The 20,045-nt window shown below is 37.6% G+C and overlaps 2 protein-coding genes across 6 annotated transcripts; one reads left to right on the top strand and one right to left on the bottom strand.

Annotated features, from left to right (window-relative positions):
- Positions 1–224: 224 nt before the first annotated feature.
- Positions 225–2,890, bottom strand: LOC116212811 (39S ribosomal protein L47, mitochondrial). Its single transcript, XM_031547519.1, has 4 exons — positions 2,733–2,890; positions 2,091–2,269; positions 860–1,017; positions 225–666 (listed from the first exon to the last, which is right to left on the bottom strand). The coding sequence occupies exons 2-4, from the start codon at positions 2,251–2,253 to the stop codon at positions 559–561; spliced, it is 429 nt and encodes a 142-aa protein (XP_031403379.1). The 5' UTR covers positions 2,254–2,269; positions 2,733–2,890; the 3' UTR covers positions 225–558.
- A 3,992-nt stretch (positions 2,891–6,882) lies between these two features.
- LOC116213966 (nucleobase-ascorbate transporter 6-like) lies at positions 6,883–12,266 on the top strand. 5 transcript variants are annotated; one of them, XM_031549137.1, is made up of 15 exons: positions 6,883–7,221; positions 7,415–7,584; positions 8,296–8,393; positions 8,484–8,663; positions 8,979–9,079; positions 9,206–9,281; positions 9,373–9,432; positions 9,512–9,696; positions 10,078–10,174; positions 10,509–10,595; positions 10,719–10,777; positions 10,853–10,944; positions 11,090–11,167; positions 11,242–11,402; positions 11,690–12,266. In XM_031549137.1, the coding sequence occupies exons 2-15, from the start codon at positions 7,494–7,496 to the stop codon at positions 11,906–11,908; spliced, it is 1,584 nt and encodes a 527-aa protein (XP_031404997.1). In that variant the 5' UTR covers positions 6,883–7,221; positions 7,415–7,493; the 3' UTR covers positions 11,909–12,266. The 5 variants fall into 5 exon arrangements, with proteins under 5 accessions (XP_031404997.1, XP_031404996.1, XP_031405001.1 ...); XM_031549136.1 differs by having other exon boundaries at positions 6,883–7,123; XM_031549141.1 differs by having other exon boundaries at positions 6,883–7,123; positions 7,422–7,584.
- The last annotated feature ends 7,779 nt before the right edge of the window (positions 12,267–20,045 follow it).

Below are 20,045 nucleotides of genomic sequence, written 5' to 3' on the forward strand. Positions count from 1 at the left end.
ATCAGTCTCACTCATGACTCACCCCAATAACAAGCAGACAATAAATCATCATCTTCACAGGTCCTGATAGATTTGAAGTCTGAAAATGCTAACGCCCTAATGTCCGTCCATATATGGGAAGTTTTTTTCACAATAATTGTGGACCATCTCAGGGACATAGGGAGGAGCTCAAAAGCAAACTTCCAATGGCATAAAGGAGAATAATATCCGATGATCGCATCAGATTGAGGAATGCAAATAATATATATTCTGGACTCATTCCTTACGAACCAAAATCGAGAAACACGACATATTCAACAAACAACATCTCATTTCAGTTTCGACATCATCAGGATGTCCTCAATTTCTAACTCCAGAATGAGATGGAGAGAAACATCACACCCATCTCAGAAACTAAAGCTTAACTAATTATATTCTGCAACGCCGTGCGGATATAAGATCAGACCATCTAAACAAGTCAGAAACAGCCTCACAATCTCTTAGACTCGGAAACTGTTGCAAAGATGGTCCGCGTAATTACCGAAATCATGCAATCACTCTATAGGGAACTTGGAGACCTCACAACGCATTTATCATCCTCTTCATCTCTGAAGACCTCCTCGAATCTGGTTCTTCTATTGCTCTCTCGGTGAGTACTTGCTTGATTCGGCACATCGACTTCCTCACCTGAGCTCATTCGTTGTTAACAATATAGATAATCTAGTTAGTGAGTTGAGAAGCTTGGAGGAGATAAATTTTAGCTAGGATCTCGTAAATAATTTTTAATCTTTTCTACTCGTCTTAATTACAGAGCTTGGTAAGTGATTTATTTGAGCAACTGAACAAATGATTGGATATTGATTCAAAAACTAAATTCTACCTTGGGGAGGCGCTCTGGATTCGGAAACCTCAGGTTCTGGGCATGTAGCATCTGACGCTGACTCATCAGCATGTTCTTCTCCTTCAGCAGAACATACCAAAGCTTATGCAGATTATCCCACGACTTAAGGCGCAGCTCAGAAGCCTTCCAACTTCGACCTGAAGTTGTAAATAAAGATAAGCGTGTCTTCAAACAAGATCATGTAAAGTAGGTCGGAAGAAGAATTTTGCTGGTTAAGGCACAATAAGTATGAGCAATATGAATAGACAAAGAGGATGAAAAACCTCTATGCTCAGTTATTTCGAATTTAGATACTCCTGGAAAGACCAGAATATAATTGTTTTTAGGTCCATTATCCCCCCAGATGAGGAAAGTGAATCAGCAGCATTACTGTTCAGACTAAAAAAAGTATGCAAATTAATATCTGATGAATTAGAAAGACTACTGATCAAACTATCCTGATCAATGATAAATGGGAAACAATACTAATTGCACGATCCTGGTGAATGATAAACAAATCTCCTAGTCCCGTACTACGGTACTACTGAACAGAGTGTTACCAGATAAAGCCAGCTTGGTTTTCAATATAGTACATTCACATCATACTTGGCACCTTGTGAACCAAAGCTAGGTCGACTCTAGATGCCGAGAAAAGAAATTTGCACAGCATGGAAGGCCTGAATGAGGAGCAATCTCCAGGATAATTTAAACCAATGAAACTCGAGAAAGGCTTTTAAATAAATTCTGAAACCTCGCCAATTGGGATCTTGCATCATAGGTGAATATTAATTCTCCCTGACTTCCAAGTAACTCTAGGAGCAAACAGATGTACTGATATAACAACTTCAAAATATATTTCAAGGAAAATCGATGCTAACCATAAAGCCAGACACGGCTCTTAGACAGAGAAGAAAGTTTTAACACATCATATGCAGGGTTTAATTTGTTTGTAGGGGAACTTCCCAACAACATGTCCAATTGCAATAGATGTACTTGAAAAATTATGCTTGCATAACTCATCATTCACTACTCACAACTCGTGCTTTTATATTAGAACGTAAGCTGTTGACCATGATCTTAGGTTTTATTCCTATTTGGAACAATTAAATGCATAATTTACTGATGCACAAGTTACCTGAAAATTGCATCACTATTCATGCATGTGAATTATGTTAACCGTATATCTGCACCAAACAAGAATTCAATGCCAATAAAGAAAACAGCATTATACCATAGACAACAGGTTTATCATCTTCCGCGCTTCTATCTGCCTCAAAGAACGCCTCAAGAGGGTTGTGCCCAGTTACTGTGGACGCAGCTGCAGCCGTCCCAGCAGAAGATTCAGATCTAGCAGCAGCCAAAAGTGTTTTCCCGAAAAATCTTGTTATAAACATGATTCTTGACCGGAATCTGCACGCAAATGTCACAATGAAAAATATTAGAAAAACAACTTTGATTCTATATCATAGATATGGAAATAGTCCTCTTCTGGTTGTTGTTCACTAGCAAAGCACGTATTTTATAATTCAAATAAAGCAGAAATAATTTTATCTACACAAATAAGAGCACTTGGCCTTCCACGAAACGGAAGGGCACCTCAATCCATGGAGTTCAAGCAACGTGAGGGAACCATCCTCGAGCAGCATCAAAACGCAGTGGCGCATTTCATCAAACAGCTGGCATGCAGCACACTATTCACACATAGAAGGAGCCAAGCACAAACGTGTATACACCAAAATCGCATGAAATGTGCACCGAAGGCGCATGGAAGACCTCGGAACTCGTACTTTAAGCCTTGTCTACTTGCAGTTGCAGCCAATTGGGTAACGTAAGCAGCAGAAGTAGTAATTACAGTTAAGTATTCAGAACTTACAAGAAGACAAGACCACCGGAAGTCGTCGGAGCTGCCTCCGGTACCAGAAAGCTCGGGCCTGAGCGGGAAGCGGAAGCTGCAGGAGAAGCTGCTCGAGGGCGGAATACCGGAGGAGACGGTGGAAATAGATGCAGAGCAAAACGATCCGGCGTTATGCTTTTGCCCCCGTCTGGGCCTTTTACTGGACCGTATTGGGCCACTTTTTACCCAAATGGGCCACATTGGACCAGATATTTAACTGGGCCTGATTTGTTCCGACCACATTATACAGGCCGGCTTCAACAGTATGGAAAACCGGCCCATTTCAGTGTAAGAGGTGCAAAAGGAGCCAGCCACGAATTTGCTGTATTAGTGGTCCCTCCAATGGGAAAGGTTGGGTCGATATTCCATTATGATGGCCTTTTTACGAATTGAAAGCAACCCTACCTTGTTATTCCTACTTCTTGTACATCTATCTGTATATACAACATTGTGGAGCTTGTCAAACCCCGCTCTCCGACCCTCATTAGGTATACGGATGCGTTAATTGAGTACGTAAGGTTCCCTCTTTGGAAACCAGCAAGAATCAAGTCAATCGACAAATATATGAGAATGATGTAAGTCTGATCTAATCGATATCTGCAACTGCATGAGAAAATTCTAAACACATTTCCATATGTTCTGTATTTCTTTTTCCCCTCAAAAAGTTGGCCCCTTTTCCTATTATTCCATATTTCATTATTAGGGTTAGGTGGTATCATTTGAGCTCTTACCAATATGACTTTGACATGTATTGATGGGCATCCAATAAAGATTGATGGAGAAATATAAAGATTACCCCAAGAAGAAGACAAGATTATGAATATCCCCTTATTTATAAATATGACATTTTCTTCTCACTTTTCAAGTGTTGACAAAGTTATCCATGGACAAAAGAATGTGCTCTTGCTTGTCTTCAATAAAGCAATCGAAGCAATCATGTCATATGGGCATGTACGTTCATGAAATATGTACACTTGGACCCAGGAACATGTGCTTGATACGTGATGTATCTCGATGTTGCGCTGTGTTCTCTTTTCCACTCTCTTGTATTATCATGCGAAAACTTATGGTTTAATTTAAAATTCACTTACTTCCACGACACTATATGAATGTAGACTTAGAATGTGCGACCAAGCACTAGTGAAAGAGGTGCCAGAGGTGATTATTGATCATTAAATATGACTAGATTGTTACCGCGGCTTCTATCAGAATCAGAGCATCGCAGCATGTCTAGCAAGAGACCGTCTTAGCTGGGCCTGCTTAGCCCGATTGCATGGTAAAATTGTGGTGCTCGGGAAAAACGAAATTCTCCATGGCCATGAGAATATGGATGCAGAGAGTTGACATTGACATCACGAGAAAGGGAAGCTTTTAAATAAAATAAGTAAATATATTCTTCTTGAAATTTCTAAAGTATATTCACCTTTCACTAGTTACTTGCAGATGAAGTATGTGCTTGTTTGACAACTATTGTGGTCCACATCTCAAAAACAATGGTATATCCATCCATCAGTTTGTGCACGCATCATGTTTTCAATATTTTGACACGAATTCAATTTCATACATTTTCCTCTCTATCTCTATCTCTCTCTTTTCCCTACTTGACCTGACTTCATGATGTTTAACAGCAGAAAATATGTACAAATTCATGCAGATATATAACAATGAGAGGGGTGGCATTTTGGGCATAAAAATTAAAGGAATAAAGAAGAAGAATTTATTTAAACTAACTTTTCCTTCCCTTAAAGCAAGAAATGTTGGTAACAATTTTGCCGACCCTTATCTCAAATTTGTCAAACTTTTACCTAGAAAACCGCAGGTCCCAACACTTTCAAACTTCCTAATTCGATCATTATTTAAAATCAAATCTTAGGATCCATCAATCCTTCATTAGATTAGATCTTATCACATAATACAAAATGAAGTAAGTAATCATTTCCCGAGCGACTTTAGGAGCTATTATTCTCATTTTGATTACTAACGACTTTATGTTATTGAACTTCTTTCAGCGCCGGTAAAAAAAAAAAAAAAAGTAGCCATCTTCATAATCTATTAAAAAAAAACTTATTCTGTATCCATCTATATCTATTTTAATTAAGCTAATTTATTGATTTCTTTAGTTTTTGGTGTATGTAAAAATTTATCATCAAAGAAAGAAATATGCCCTTTATTAAATTCATTCAAATCCAACTGAATTAATCGGACCAATTTAAAAAATGTATATATACATCTTTATATATATATATATATTTATCATCGGCAATTAAGGGAGCAGGATGAATTTGAAACATGAAAGTTGAAACTGTATAAGGCTGGCACCAAAGGTCAGTCCCCCGCCAGTTGTAAAGAAGAATGGTCAAAGTCAATTGGCATGGACAGGCGGCAGCCTCCTATTGGTTAACATTGGCAGAGGTGTCTGCTGCAGCTTAGCGCGCCACAGCCAATGTCTTTTCCACGGTCCGGACTGCAGTTCGCACGTGACATCCCTCCCCCAATGACCAAAATGCCCCCCACCCCCCGGGGGGGAAAAAGGGGAAAAATAAATAAAATCCCCGCGTGTACTTTCACCCGCGGAAGGTGCGGACACTACCCTACCATCAGCACGAGACTGAGAGAAACCATTGGGACACGAAAACTTAGTACACTGATGTCGCAGGCATCAGAATGATCAGACATCCTTTCTCGATCACATGCCGAGAAGTAGGCCCATAATCGAAATACGTCGATGTGGTGAATCAAAGTATTTATGGTATTGTTATAAATAGGCTTCAGCGTAAGATTCATTAACTCGAACTTTTTCTTACCAAGTGGAAAAGTAAATTCTGTTTTTATTTTATAAGGTAATACAGTAGTCACCGATTATTAGTTACAAGCCGCGGGACCTCTCGGACTGTTTGCAGCGTACTATAGTTATGGTGGAGGAATTTGAAACTGGAAGTGATTGATTTATATCCGCCAAGATCACTTAAAAGTTGTACTTGGTGTATAGTAATGGAATGTAGTATAACGTACATTTTACTCTTGCGTTTATCTTATTACCTCGTTATATCCGTTGAAATCACTTAAAAGTTTAGTAATGGAACGAAGTATTTACACTCTTGTGCTCCATCTTATTAACTTGTTATACCTTTAAGAGATTTATTTTATTTTATTTTGTAAATACAATCCTGAGATAGGCTGGAGGTCTAATATTTTAATTATATATCTGTCATGTTTTCTGAAAACTTATATTTTCTCTCGTTGTTACACTCATTTCATTTCTTTATCATGCTTTATACGAAACCTGATCTTAGTGGTCAAGTTAAGTGACACCCGAGGGGTGGTGATTTGCCAGAAGAAAGAAAATGTATGTATGTATCTCTATATGATGAGTTTTAGGAGCTTATAATTAATCTCAATGGATTGCATTTGCTGAAAGGGACTGCTGCTGCTGTGTCATCATGCTTATTACAGGTGGAGGTATTTTGTGCATTTGTTCTCTTCTGCCTTACCCAAGAAAAGCTCCTGAATGCCAGCTTGAGATAATTAGGTAGTTGGGCGCTCAATTTTTTCTTAAATAAAGTTAATAATTCGAATTTGATAAATGAAAAAAAAATACACTATGAGAAAGTATATGCATCTCAGTGAATCGACATATCTCGAATTGAATTTGATTAGAATTTTTATGAATTTCCATATAATAAGCTCCCCAATGAATCCCAAAACTTAACTCCGTTTGTTTTTTTAAGTAAAATTCAATTTTATTCGACTCAACTCTACATTTCTCTAAATTCAACAATATAATCATTACCTATTTTATTTTTTCTTTCATTTAATGATAGTTTTTCCTAACCGTTTTCATAACTAATTTCTTAATAATAAATTTTCTATTTATTTTCTCATTTATATATACATACATATATATTATCATATTTTAATCTATTTATCAATGCTTACAATCATTACATAAAATTAAATTGAGTTGGATCATTAATTCAACTCGAAATCGAACGTAAATTTATTAGAGTTAAAATTTTAAAATTCGATTGCGAAATCTAACGGAGTATTACTTATCTCAAAAAAGTAAAACCCAAAAACTTAACATATAAATAATGTAAAACAACTGTTAGTTAGGCAGTATTTTCATGGTCCAGCCAGCAGCTAAAGGTTCCAGAGAGAGAGAGAGAGAGAGAGTGTCCTGTTTGCTGCCCATATTTCTTCTACTTCCTTCCTTCCTTCCTTCCTTACTTGCTCGTCCGTCGTCACTCATCGCTCACCGCTGTTTCTTTGTACTGTCTGATTGTCTTCCTGTTGAGCACCAAGCTGCTTGTATTCATTCACTTCATCCCTATCCTCCCTCACCGGCCCTATTCACCTTGAAAGTTTCTAAGGTGAGTGGGGTACCTTCAATAAAGCTCTTGACTTTAATGCTTGCTTTCTTGCTTTCTTTCCACTTGATTTTGCTTCTAAAGGATAGCCAAGCAAAAAGGTACCTTTTCCCCTTTGCTCTGATTAGCACTTTCTGCTCCAAGAAAATCCTGCAGTTTCATCTCCTATAACCTCACAGCTTCTGGTGGGTCTGTATATCTGCTTGCGTTTAGCTTCTGGGTTTGTGCTCTGATTCCTGTTCTTGCTGCTGTTAGCTCCACTTGATTCACTGATCATTGGTGTTGCTTTGTTAGTTAACAGAGCTCTGTAAGCAGCACCCGCCCAGAGAGTAAGAGAGAGAGAAAGAGAGAGGGAGAGTAGGGAAAGAAGAAGATGGCAGATAAGTCTGGTGACCCGCCGCCGCACCCACCGAAGGATCAGCTTCTCGGCATCTCTTACTGCATTACAAGTCCCCCTCCATGGCGTGAGTGTCTCTAACCTCGACTGTCTATTGCAACTTCTTCAAAATTTGATTCTTCAGGGGCCCGGTTATCCGAAAAAGTTGTACACCCAATTTGAGTTTGATGGGTCCGACGAGAACAGCTCCTCGCGAGGCTTAAAGAATCGAAACGAATCGTAGTAGGAGTTACCGTAACCTGTATGTTTTTGTAGTCATGCTTCTTCTTTAGAAGGGATCTCGTGATCTTATTTAGTATATTCAGAGAGGATTTGCGCTCTATTGGTTGTCTATCCTTTTGAATATTCTTTTTTTCCCTGTATTTAATTGCTGAAAGTAGCTCCTTTTTGGAAAATTCTCCTTGTTTGGTGGGCAAAATATGCTCGTTGGCTTTTCTTGTAGTTGGTGCTGCTAGCACGGTAAAGATTCTTATTACTCCCTTTGCTTACGAGAAAATGATTTCATTTTCGTAGCGGGCACTGACCATCCTAGTTCTTGTTCGATTTGATTTCAGATGTGAATCATGGTGGTGATTTCCGGGATCTAAGAGTATCTTCTGAATCCAACTTTATTAAAAAGAAGGGGAAAAAAAAGAAATTTTTTTTTACTCTGCTTGGATAATATGATCAGATTCTGTTCTTTCAAAAGTAGTGATTTTTCTAGTCGTTACATCTTACTTTTTGAATCTATATGAAATGAAATTAATGTCTGAAATGGTTTTTATTTGAAATAATACAGCTGAAGCTGTCCTGCTCGGTTTCCAACACTTCCTCGTAATGCTTGGCACATCGGTCATCATTCCCACCGCCCTTGTCCCCCAGATGGGCGGAAGAAATGTACGTTACTGAACTACAATATAAGTTAAGATGCCATTTTTCCAAGGTTATCTTCAATTATACAACTCATAAGCTATGAAACTTGTACAGGAGGAGAAAGCCCAAGTAATACAGACACTGCTCTTTGTTGCCGGTATAAACACGTTGAATCAGACGGTTTTTGGTACTCGATTGCCTGCTGTTATGGGAGCGTCTTACACTTTTGTGCCGACAACAATTTCCATCATCTTGGCTGGGCGTTTCAGTGATAATGCCGCTGATCCTGTTGATGTACTTGTCTTAAACCGATATATTTGATCACTGCTAACATGGGAGTATTGGGTCGCTTATCATTATATTCAACCTATAAACTAAAACAAAAGATTTGTTAGTACTTTTGGTTGGGTAAAGCATTTATGTGTCTCTGTTGATAAATGTATTCAACTGGACTTAATCAACCTGTCAGCATTACTCATTTCGATAAAGAAATTGTTGGATCTTACTAGTATATGGAGAACCACAAAAATCTAGTGTGTCGAAAACTTATTTGTACTTTTCAGTAATCGTTCATCTCTCACTTTGTGGCCTAAACTTAATTTCCATCAGAGATTCAAGAGGACTATGCGGGCAATTCAGGGATCGCTTATCGTTGCATCCACTCTTCAGATTGTCCTAGGCTTCAGCGGCCTCTGGCGGAACGTTGCAAGGTTCATTTAATTTCTTTTTTATGTGTTAGAATTGGTTCAGATTGTAATTTTTTTTTCCCCGGGAATGGGAGTTTAATTATATCTGGTGTCAGTTATGTAATTTGCTGCGTCCTGTTTGTCATGCAGGTTCTTGAGCCCCCTTTCTGCTGTCCCCTTAGTAGCTCTTGTTGGCTTTGGGCTTTATGAGTTGGGTTTTCCCGGGGTAATAACAGTGTTTCTGCATATTCTAACTCATCTCTGCAAGATCTCATTCTTGATGTTGATTCTTGATTCTTATCTACAAATATATGCAGGTCGCTAAATGTGTGGAAATTGGACTCCCTGAGCTTATCATCTTAGTATTTATTTCCCAGGTATGCAACTATTGCAATTTTTGCATCACGACTAAGTGGATTAGCTCCTCTGAAAGTGAAAATGGCTTTTTCTTTGCAGTACCTGCCTCATGTGATTCACTTTGGGAAGAAAGTTTTCGGGCAATTTGCTGTCTTATTCGCTGTTGTTATAGTGTGGATATATGCTCACCTGCTCACCGTCGGTGGGGCCTACAATGGTGCGGCACCGAAGACACAGGCAAGCTGCAGAACTGATCGTGCAGGACTTATAGATGCTGCTCCATGGTAAGTCCCTAGATTCCAACTTCATTTCTAACTACTCAAATTTTGACAGCCATTCTCATGCTATGCGCAACCTGAACTTTGTATCTGTTATTGCTTCTTGATCTGTGGGAAAGTAAGTGAAACCTTGCGATAAGATTGTTCCTTTTATTGTTGTTTGTGAAACGTAGGAGAAAGCCGAAATTAGCTTGTTCCTTTTGGTGCTCGTTTCTTCTCTTGCAGATTATATTTGTTTCTGGTTTTTTACCCTTTTGAAGTATCATATGATCCTTTGGATTTCATGCATCATATTTCTAATAGGGGCTGAATCATTTATCTTGCCTATGGAAGGATTCCAAGATAAGAAGTCTCAGTGTGCATATGTAACCGAATCTGGTTCTGCAGGATAAGAGTTCCATATCCTTTTCAGTGGGGACCGCCTTCATTTGATGCTGGTGAAGCTTTCGCAATGATGATGGCATCTTTTGTTGCTCTTGTTGAGGTACTTTCGGTCTAGTTTCTGTTTTCACATGCCATATTAGTTGTTTTATCACTGTTTTCTTTGTGTTTTAAATTTCAAACCCTGAATATTGGGGAATTTGCTTTGGGCATCATTAGTTAATTCAGTCGTCTTTTCCGTGTCTCAAAGCAAAATTTTTTCTCTCGATGACTATGAAGCCACTCATATTTCTTGGCAGAATAAATTTATCATCGTCACACTTCTGTACTTATTTAGTTACATCTCACAAAGTTATGCGGTGTTTTCTTATTTTAGTTGCTTATATTGCATACTTCCCTAATTTGCTTTTCGCTTGTTAAATTATTTTTGCGAGCAGTCCACTGGCGCATTTATGGCAGTGCAAAGGTATGCAAGTGCGACCCATATGCCCCCATCTGTTCTCAGTCGTGGAGTTGGTTGGCAGGTGAACAGAAAACTTCATTCACCTTCAAATCTCCGATTCTGTTATCGTGACTTCTAATCAATGAATGTGGTCAAAGATTACCACGTAAACTGAAGATCATCATCATATATTACTTTTCCTCAGGGTGTAGGGATTTTGATAGCAGCCTTGTTTGGAACAGTTAATGCAGCATCAGTCTCAGTGTAAGAATTTACCTTCAGTTTAGTTTGAAACGGATCAGAAAATCAGCACGATGATTTTATGTGGGCCCTTCGCAGAGAAAATGCTGGTCTTATGGCGTTGACTCGTGTTGGTAGTAGAAGGGTCGTGCAGATATCAGCTGGATTCATGATTTTCTTTTCCATTCTCGGTACGCCTGCTCGAATCATCAGATTTTCTTAATCAAGCCTCTTCTTCTCGAAAGAAAATGATGAAAGAAAAACGCTTTTCGTTTGTCTTTTTCTCCTGGAGGTTCATTTTCTTGTTATGCTTGTTCGTTGTTCCTGAATGAACAGGAAAGTTTGGAGCTGTGTTTGCTTCGATACCCACTCCTATTTTTGCAGCTTTGTACTGTGTTTTCTTCGCGTACGTTGGTGAGTGTGCTACTGATTCATTGTTTCAAGCAAGAAATACGCGGCAAACAATTCACATGAGTTTCTTATGTCAGGTGTGGTGGGTGTGAGCTTTCTTCAGTACTGCAACCTTAACAGCTTCCGAACGTTGTTCATATTGGGCTTCTCTATCTTCATGGGCTTGTCTATCCCGCAGTACTTCAACGAGTACCTGGCCATAAATGGCCGTGGGGCTGTCCACACTGGAGCCAGATGGGTATGCATCCTTCTGATAAACAAAATTCGTATAGTCGAAAATTATGCATTTCTTCCCAAACTCGGGAGACTTGTCTGAATGCATTCGTTTCCGGCATTGGAATGACCCCTACCGGATTTCTAGTTGCTTGGGGTGGTTAATAGTTTACCATGAGGAGCTCACTGCCGCTCACTCTGACAAATGGTATCAGAGCCGTATGGGGGGAAAAAAACATTCCCTGCACTTATGGTGGCTTTATTGTTTTTTCCGCTAACTAAAATTTGTTTCTGGTGTATATGTTTCTTCAGTTCAATGATATTGTCAATGTCCCATTCTCCTCGGAGGCTTTCGTGGCGGGCTGCTTGGCGTACTTCCTGGACAATACGCTGCACAAGAAGGATGGCCAGATCAGGAAGGATAGGGGAAAGCAGTGGTGGGACAAGTTCCGGACCTTTAAGGGCGACACAAGAAGCGAAGAGTTCTACTCCTTGCCTTTCAACCTCAACAAGTACTTCCCCTCTGTATGAACCGAATTATCCCGTTCATCCAAGAGTCAAAAGTCATGGGGTGGTGATGTCTCTCAATAACGGTCCTATTGAATGAGTTCTTGAACCATTCCCGATCAACCGCCTCTCAGTTCTCGCAACACAAACATCACCCTGCGTTCCCCTACCCCCGCCAAAAAGAATCTCGTTCTGCAACCGATGTAATAATAGTTGTGACAATTATGGTAGTTAGTCGTCCCCTGTTCTTCTGTGAGAAATGAGAGATTTAATTTTATTGTTTTTTTGTTGTAAATCAAGAAGGGAGAAACGATCTCCTGATGTTGTAAGGAAGCAGTCTAATTATATTTCGGTCTCTTTCCGAGTCTTTTTTTAATATCAATGTTCGTGTTAGATCGAGAAACATGTATCTCAAGCGCGACTCAAGGTGACTACTTGAATCAGAATCGGAGCGTATCTGTTGCCAAACGTAGCTGAATTCGAGAAAATTTTGCATGGACTCATTAGCATTTTACTTATTGATACCTGACTTAATCTCCTCTGGGAGCAGATGCATGGCCGGACCTTATGCATGCAGGATGACTGTGCGCTCATTTTATTTACGTGGGCTTGTCTTCGATCTCTCTATTTTCATGTGAATCATATTTGTTTCGTAACGTGAATCGAATACGAGGATCTATCTGCACCTTGCAGTAAATCTATGAGTGTCCAATTGATCCTCGTTATATACTCAATGTATATATCGAAAGAATTTGAATTGCAGCCGTTGAGAGTTCCAAGATGCTAAGCCCAATTTTGCTTTTTTGGAACAGAGCAGAGCAGAGATGAGTAGGCCGGGCCATATCCATCCCCATAGGAATGCGGAAGAGGAGAATGCCTAAAATTGCAAACATGGAGCCGGAAAAGATTTTACTCGGCCACTTTTATATCTACATAAACACATACATATAGATTTTGGGAGAATCTATGATATATTCGATATAAAAAAAAAAAGTAAAATAATGTCAGGATTTTTGGTTCTACTGCCTCGTGAATTCAAGTTTTATTATCTTTCTTTTTATTTTTGGTAAATTCATTTGGCCACACAATATAATTTTGATTTCAAGAGCCAAGCATCCAAAATAATTGATGGAGAACATATATATATTTATCTGTGGGGGGGAGGGGTGGGGAGGAATTTATATATTAGAGTAGCAAATATTGTAACTTTTTTTGCTAAGTATAGCAAATATTGTAACTGGTTTGTACATTGAATGATTTATATTTTAGAGCGTGGAATTTATAAGAATAGAAGGTCTAGAAAAGCGGGTAAAATTTAAAAAAAAAAAAACAGTTCCAAATCGGAAAAGCAAATAGCGATTTTTGTTGGTTCAAACAGTTCGGCGCTTGTTCTGTTTAAACAAAGTCTCGGATTCGAGTTTTTGTGAATGTAAAAATTTCACGCTATGAGAGCTTTACCCCTTAATGGATTGATCCAGCTTGACTTGATTAGTCGAGACCAAATTGAGTTTCAATATACTAGAGTTCACACCGAAAAAAATAGTGATCTTTGATGGTGACCACAAAAAGAAAAGGTAATCTTTAATAAAAGTAACTATCTATTTACTTCTGCAAATCACCATACACATAAACACTTCTCATTAACGATATGCGTAAGTTTAAGCAGTTCAACAGTTATATTCTTAAATGGGGTGTTGAGTTCAAGTATTGTGACTGAAGAAATTCTATCCCCGCCGATCTAAACTAGCTCTAACTGAATTACCGGGACTCATTTGACTTTTCGAATATCAAAGTGCACACAGCCAAAAAAAAAAAAAAACTTCTTGATATGCATGGACACAAAATGTTGGATGCAATAATATATATATATTAAAATTAGATAAAGTATTATGGAAAATATTTAATTTCGTTTTTATTTTTATATTCATAGTTTTCTTTTATAGGGATCTATTCTCAGCCTAAAAGTATATAATAATCTTTGCTTGAATATCAGCTTACTTTGATCAAGAAGTACTATTTCTAGTGAAGTTTCTAAAGCTCTAGAATCTATCTATGTATTAGTAAAATAAACTCGAAGCGCAATAAATGAGTTTCAATTAATGCATTTGAAAAAAGTATAAAAAGATAAATACTATTTTAAAATTATAAAAATTAATATAATTTGAAAACAATGAAATACTAACAAAAAAATATAATACTTTTTTTTATCAAAAGTAAGCAAAAATGTATCATTGAAGTCGATAAAAATTTTAAAATTTTACCAAAAGCATATAAAAATTAAATCTCCGAATAAAAGTGTATCGAACACTTTCAATATTATTAGAATAATATTTATATTTTATATACAATATTGATGATCATGTTAAATCTTAAAATTAATAATATGTATAACTTATTATATAACACTATAAAAGCTTAAATACAATAAACAATATATATAATATTAAAATAAGTACGTGCAATACAAGAGACGATTAGTTGCAAAATTATTATTGAATCGTAAAACTTACTCTAATTGTAACAAAAAATTACTCTGACTTTTACATTAAAAGTTACTCTCTACTCTATTCAAGATTACGTATCAAATTGCATTTAATAATGAAAAATATTATTACTCTAAATGAGAAAATTAATGTTTCTAAATGTGATTAATTGAAATAATATGATAACTAAATGGGATTAATTAAAATAACATGATAATTGATATATTAAAATTAATCCGTGCAACGCACGGGATAGCGCACAAGTATAGATAAGTACTTCTCACCTTGCATCGATTAGCATGTCTGATCTCATCAGGACTATAAAAAGAAGAGAAAAAGAAAATTGATAGTTTTCCCCATCGATTATCGACATCATTAAACCCTCAGTCAAAAGAGTGTGGAAATGTTAACTTTCAAAATTATTTTGCAACTTGAATTCTTTTGGTTTGATCCTTACATGTATTTTTGGTGGGGTTGGTATATTTATAAAAATCAGGGGCCCTCATGACGATTTTTATGAGCTTTCTGACTTTGAGAGATATATATGTTGAGATGACGGGGACACAGAAAATAGGAATCACAATCTTGAAAATATCCCAAAATCCTCGTTTCTTCTTCTTCTTTTGTAATTTAAGAAAAAGCGTGCATTATGGAGTTGTGAGACATTTTTCAATAATTATATGTAAATGAGTTGAATGCTTCATAAAAGACATTGACGAGGAACCCCAAGAATCAGTCTATGTGCTGTTTGGTGGGGGAGATTTCTTGCTGAATTAATTGAAAAAGATGGGACCAATATTTGAAAATACTCACTTGTATATATATGTGTTATTTTATAGGTATATATATTCTTTTTTTTGGGCCACGTATATTTTTATATATGTTGCTCTCACTAAATTTATTTAATACATGAAAAGGGAGAAGAAGCTAAATGCTGCCCACTAGCTTGCTCAATTTATTATTTATTTAATTATTTGCTACCAAAATAAGAAAAACAAAACAAAAGAAATGTTGGGGACTTTCCATGTATAAATATATTCTCTTGCAGATCCTGCATAAAGGTAGGTCTCTGGATCACTTATTAATCACATTATACACACACACACACACGCATATATATATATAAATTAGGGTTTCGAATTGTTTTTACAAGTATATCAAATTAGGGTTTCCACAGTCCGCCCACCGAGATATGCTCTCCATGCTTCGAGTTATTAGTCGGAACGAGGTCATTTATTACGTGTTGCACTTCATTTTTTACTGTGCTTAACACGTTAAATTATGTAACGTCTATAGGCATTGGTACAATCGAATTTGCTAGAGTTATTTCTTTACACTAGTAAAAAATTTTAAAATATCGAGTTGTTTAGAAATTGAGCTGCCTATATGTTAAGCAAAGAGTAACGAGGTTAATGATTTTGTCAAATTAATAATAACGACTTTATGAATTTGTTCTCCGGGAAACTTTTATTGGTCAGCCGACAATTTGCATGGACAGTAACATGAAAGAGAACATAATTTTGTTACTATTTTAAGGTCCAAATGTAAATGATATTAATATGCTTTGATTTTAAGTGCGATGAGTTATCGTGTACAGTCGACAAACTATATTATATTTTAAATATATAGCGGTTTTACTTGCAATATATACATATGTAGAGGGAGGTGGAAAACACACGTGAGACACGGCTGTTGTCAGGGTTAATTCGATGCAGAGTGAAAAAAAATATAGTCGATCAATACGACGAGAGAACATCTCGTAATTTTACCAAAAGCATTACGTAAAAATTCAATCAAAAGAGATATTATTATAAGAAGATCTAGCAAAGCTAGCTGCGTAGTCAAAACTCCAAAAGCGGTGGCTATGAGATTTTTTGTCAATTATGATGGGCTTCTGCAGCGTTGTGTCTTCAATGATAGATGGGTGCCCTTTAAGTTTAAACACTACCGTTTCAGCCTTTCAGAGTCTGAATTTATCCAGCTTTTATTGCATGTAGCGACTTCACTCGAACCATTCCTCTCTCTGCATCCATTCATTCATTGATCCCCATCGATGTTTCCTACAAAAAGTAATTAAATATGCTCCCTAGCTATATATATAGTATGTCTTTAATTCCATGCGGGAAGACTAAAATATTCCTCAAACTTTTGACCGACTTTAATTAATGTGACTTATTCTAGGGATAAGGTAAGAAAAAGATAAATGCTAATAATTTGATCGATATCGAAGGACAACGATTTTATTCGGGTACTCTACCCAAGAGCAAGTTTCTAATATGAAAGTGTCATGATTAATATCGTTTTGAGATCATTATATGAGAAAAAATAATACATAAAATTTAGGAAGGAGGCACAGTATATTTGTAGGAGTTTTTTTTCTTATAATTTAAGAAGTTTCAAATCTGATTTTCATTAGTTAGGCAGTTGGGACTCTATGTGTTTTTTTATTTAAAATTCATTTTTTCATGTATTGAGTCAATGAATTCCATTATAATAGAAAAAAGAAGAAGAAGAAGAAGAAATACATAAGACCAGCATTATATACTTAATCTTATATCGATAACACTTTCTTATCTCAGTTGTACATATATATGATCAAAGTAATTAGGATGTACGAATAACATTATTCTAGTTAGAGAGATACGATGATGGAACTGAAGAGAGATACGATGATGGAACCGCACCGAATGAATCATTTCCGCCTTTCGATATGGAAAAAAAGGGTCTCCATTGAAGATATAAATGGCATAGTATGTGTGTTAATGTACACATGAGGTAATCAATATACGCCAAAGGAGGAGAGGAGGAAAAGAAGAAGAGAAATCTCGGGGTGTGATAGCAAGGGTGGGGGGGGGGGGGGGGGGGGGGGGTGGGAACAAATTAAACGATGAGTTAGGGATGGTGTGGGCAAGTGGGTGTGTGTGCTTGGGGAGGCAAAAGAGATAGAGAGGAGATCTGGGATTTGGGAGGGACAAAACACACCAACTGATAGACAAGAGGGGAGAGAGGGCCCATATGGTAAAGGAAAAAGACTGAAATGGTGTATGAATTGGTCTTGTTCCCACATTCAGCAACCCAGCATGGGAATTTGCTATTATATGGTCCTCCTCAATTAATATATATGTGCGTATCTATACTATATATGGTACGTATACAAACACAAAACATAAGTTCACCTCAGCAAAGGTATTGTCCCCCTCCGCAGTCCATCCATCCATCCATCCATCCTTCATGCTCTTTGAGGACCAAAAGAGGTTAAAAAGAAATAGGACAAACAAAGTCACTATTTCTTTTTGTTGTATTATATGGGCCTATAAAATCGACCCGAGTTTCCCATGCATGCGCATTACGCATGACGCTTAGTATATACGGCAGCCGCAGCTGGAGGAAAGTTTTCGTAATGTCAGGGTGCTTTGACATGGATGTATGAAAATGTGAAGTGTGAGCTAGCTCATCTCAATCAATCATCGTCATCGTCATCGTCATCGTCATCATGGAAATCGCATTGGATCTTCTCTTTTTCTCTAGTTTTCCTTCATTGGCGATTCATAGAAAGAAAGACAACGCAAAGAAAAAAAAGGAATTCCCATCCGATGCCACTTTTCATGGAGCGTGCAAAGTGAAAGGATATTTCCAAATTTCAAATTTTCATTCTGTCGGCCGAAAAAAATAAAAAAGCCTTTTCTTTTGGGCTTTGGATGAAAAAATTGAAAATTTAGGATTGTCCCCTCTTTAATTTCTATATGCAATTATCTGTTTTTTTTTTCCCTTGCCGATATATATTCCAACAGATAATTATTACATATTTTACAGGGAAAAAGGAAAAAAAAAACCAAAGAAAAAGGAACAGTAAAAAAAAAAGAGCATGAAATGAAAATGACAGGATGAAACACAAAAGATAGGGAAAAACTACGCAGACACGCGACACGCACTCATTACGTCGCTGAGGGGAACCGGCCGGCCAGGCCTGCCCACTGGCCGTGCGTGCGAGCTGTGGGACCCGCCCGGCCTTCCCCTCCTCCGTCACTATTCCCCTTCCAAAAACTTCCACGCCCCTCGGGTCGGTCGGTCGGCGTAGCCATGAACCGGAGAACTTGGACCGACCCCTATGCTCTAACAAAACCGGTTCGGGGGGCAAGGGGAATCACAAGATCGGTTCAAGGAAGGCAAATCACATAATTAAAATCGAAGATGCAAACTCTTGATTTCAAGTATGATATATGGTATATGTTGGTCACGCCATGAATAAACGCTATTCTAATCTCATAGCAAATTTATGAGCCATGGCATGTATTTTTCCCGGTCGATCTAAGAACGCTTACAATCAAGACTTTTTCATATTTCAAGAATCAAAGGTCTCAATAAATGCAACCTTTAAGGTAACAAGCGTTAACCCGTAAGTTAAAAGTTAAAATTAACCGATGCCCCGACCGAACAGGTCCAATGTAACGTCTCTGTTATAGTGGGCCCCAATCACCTGCACCGCCAGATGTTCTCGCCGGACACCCAATCACCGTCCCCCCACCTCATCCGTCATGCGCCACGTGTCGCCCTCTTTATTTTTTACCCCGCACCTGAACTCTAGGTGCTGGCTGCTGCAGTTACCAGTGCATTGCTTGATCATTCTTCATATGCCATCAGGGTCCAACCGATGCATATACAGTAACGTTATTTTGACCTTGTCGATCGATTTCGTAACGCAATGAGAGGAGAGCGTTGAACTCATTAAGACCCGACGCTAGAACATGTACATTGGACATTATTTGGTCGTTTCGTTGTTGTTTATGATTCGAAGAGGAAAGTCTATAACGGGCTTTGCAATGCAGATGTATTCTCTCGACTAATGTTTTCGCAAAGTCCAGATCATCGGCTGAGCTGATCTATCACGACTTCAGTTTCACGGCATCGTGTGGCCGACCGATGAGGAAGATTATTTTGCGATACCCCGTGCACTTCAGTCCACACGGAAGATTAATAAAGACGAACTCTGGACCCTGACCGTACAGATAATATTAAAAGGTTTACATTGAATATTGAAACAGTGACTTCTTCAGGGGACCCCTTGACACTATAATGGAACATTAATTATCATCGTTCAAACCCAATTCCATCCCATTAATTTCCCAGCACCCAGAAGTAAAGAGACCCGATTACGCAATATATTTATGGGGAACGTACAACCATGAATATTGCTCCTAACAGATGAATGCGAATCGCATATACACAGGTTGCAGTGATTCTTATTAAGTCAAATGATCATTAACACCACAAATCATCTCCCACATGATATATATATACTTGACTCCTTGTTAGATGATTAATTGTGATATATTGACGCTTTCATATAAGGTCGATACTATCATTGTATATATCAATTTCGAGTCGGGTTGACTCATTGAAGGATAAAATTCTCCAATTATGAATTTTTTCTATTCACATTACTCGAATCCAAAACTTTTATTTGAGAAAATAATTACTGAACTGCTTGAATCAATCAATATCGGTAGAATAACTCGTGTTTTTATTGAGGAAAAATTCTTATAAAAAAAGGGTTGAATTTTAACAGGTGTCCTGTGATGGAGTAGAAAAATGGGGTTTATTATTATTGCACTATTAATTTGTATTGTGTATTGTAGCACACACCATACCACATTAAAAGATGGTGGGTGGTGGCCATA

The sequence above is a fragment of the Punica granatum genome, chromosome 7, assembly GCF_007655135.1.
Source record: "Punica granatum isolate Tunisia-2019 chromosome 7, ASM765513v2, whole genome shotgun sequence".
Taxonomy (NCBI): domain Eukaryota; kingdom Viridiplantae; phylum Streptophyta; class Magnoliopsida; order Myrtales; family Lythraceae; genus Punica; species Punica granatum.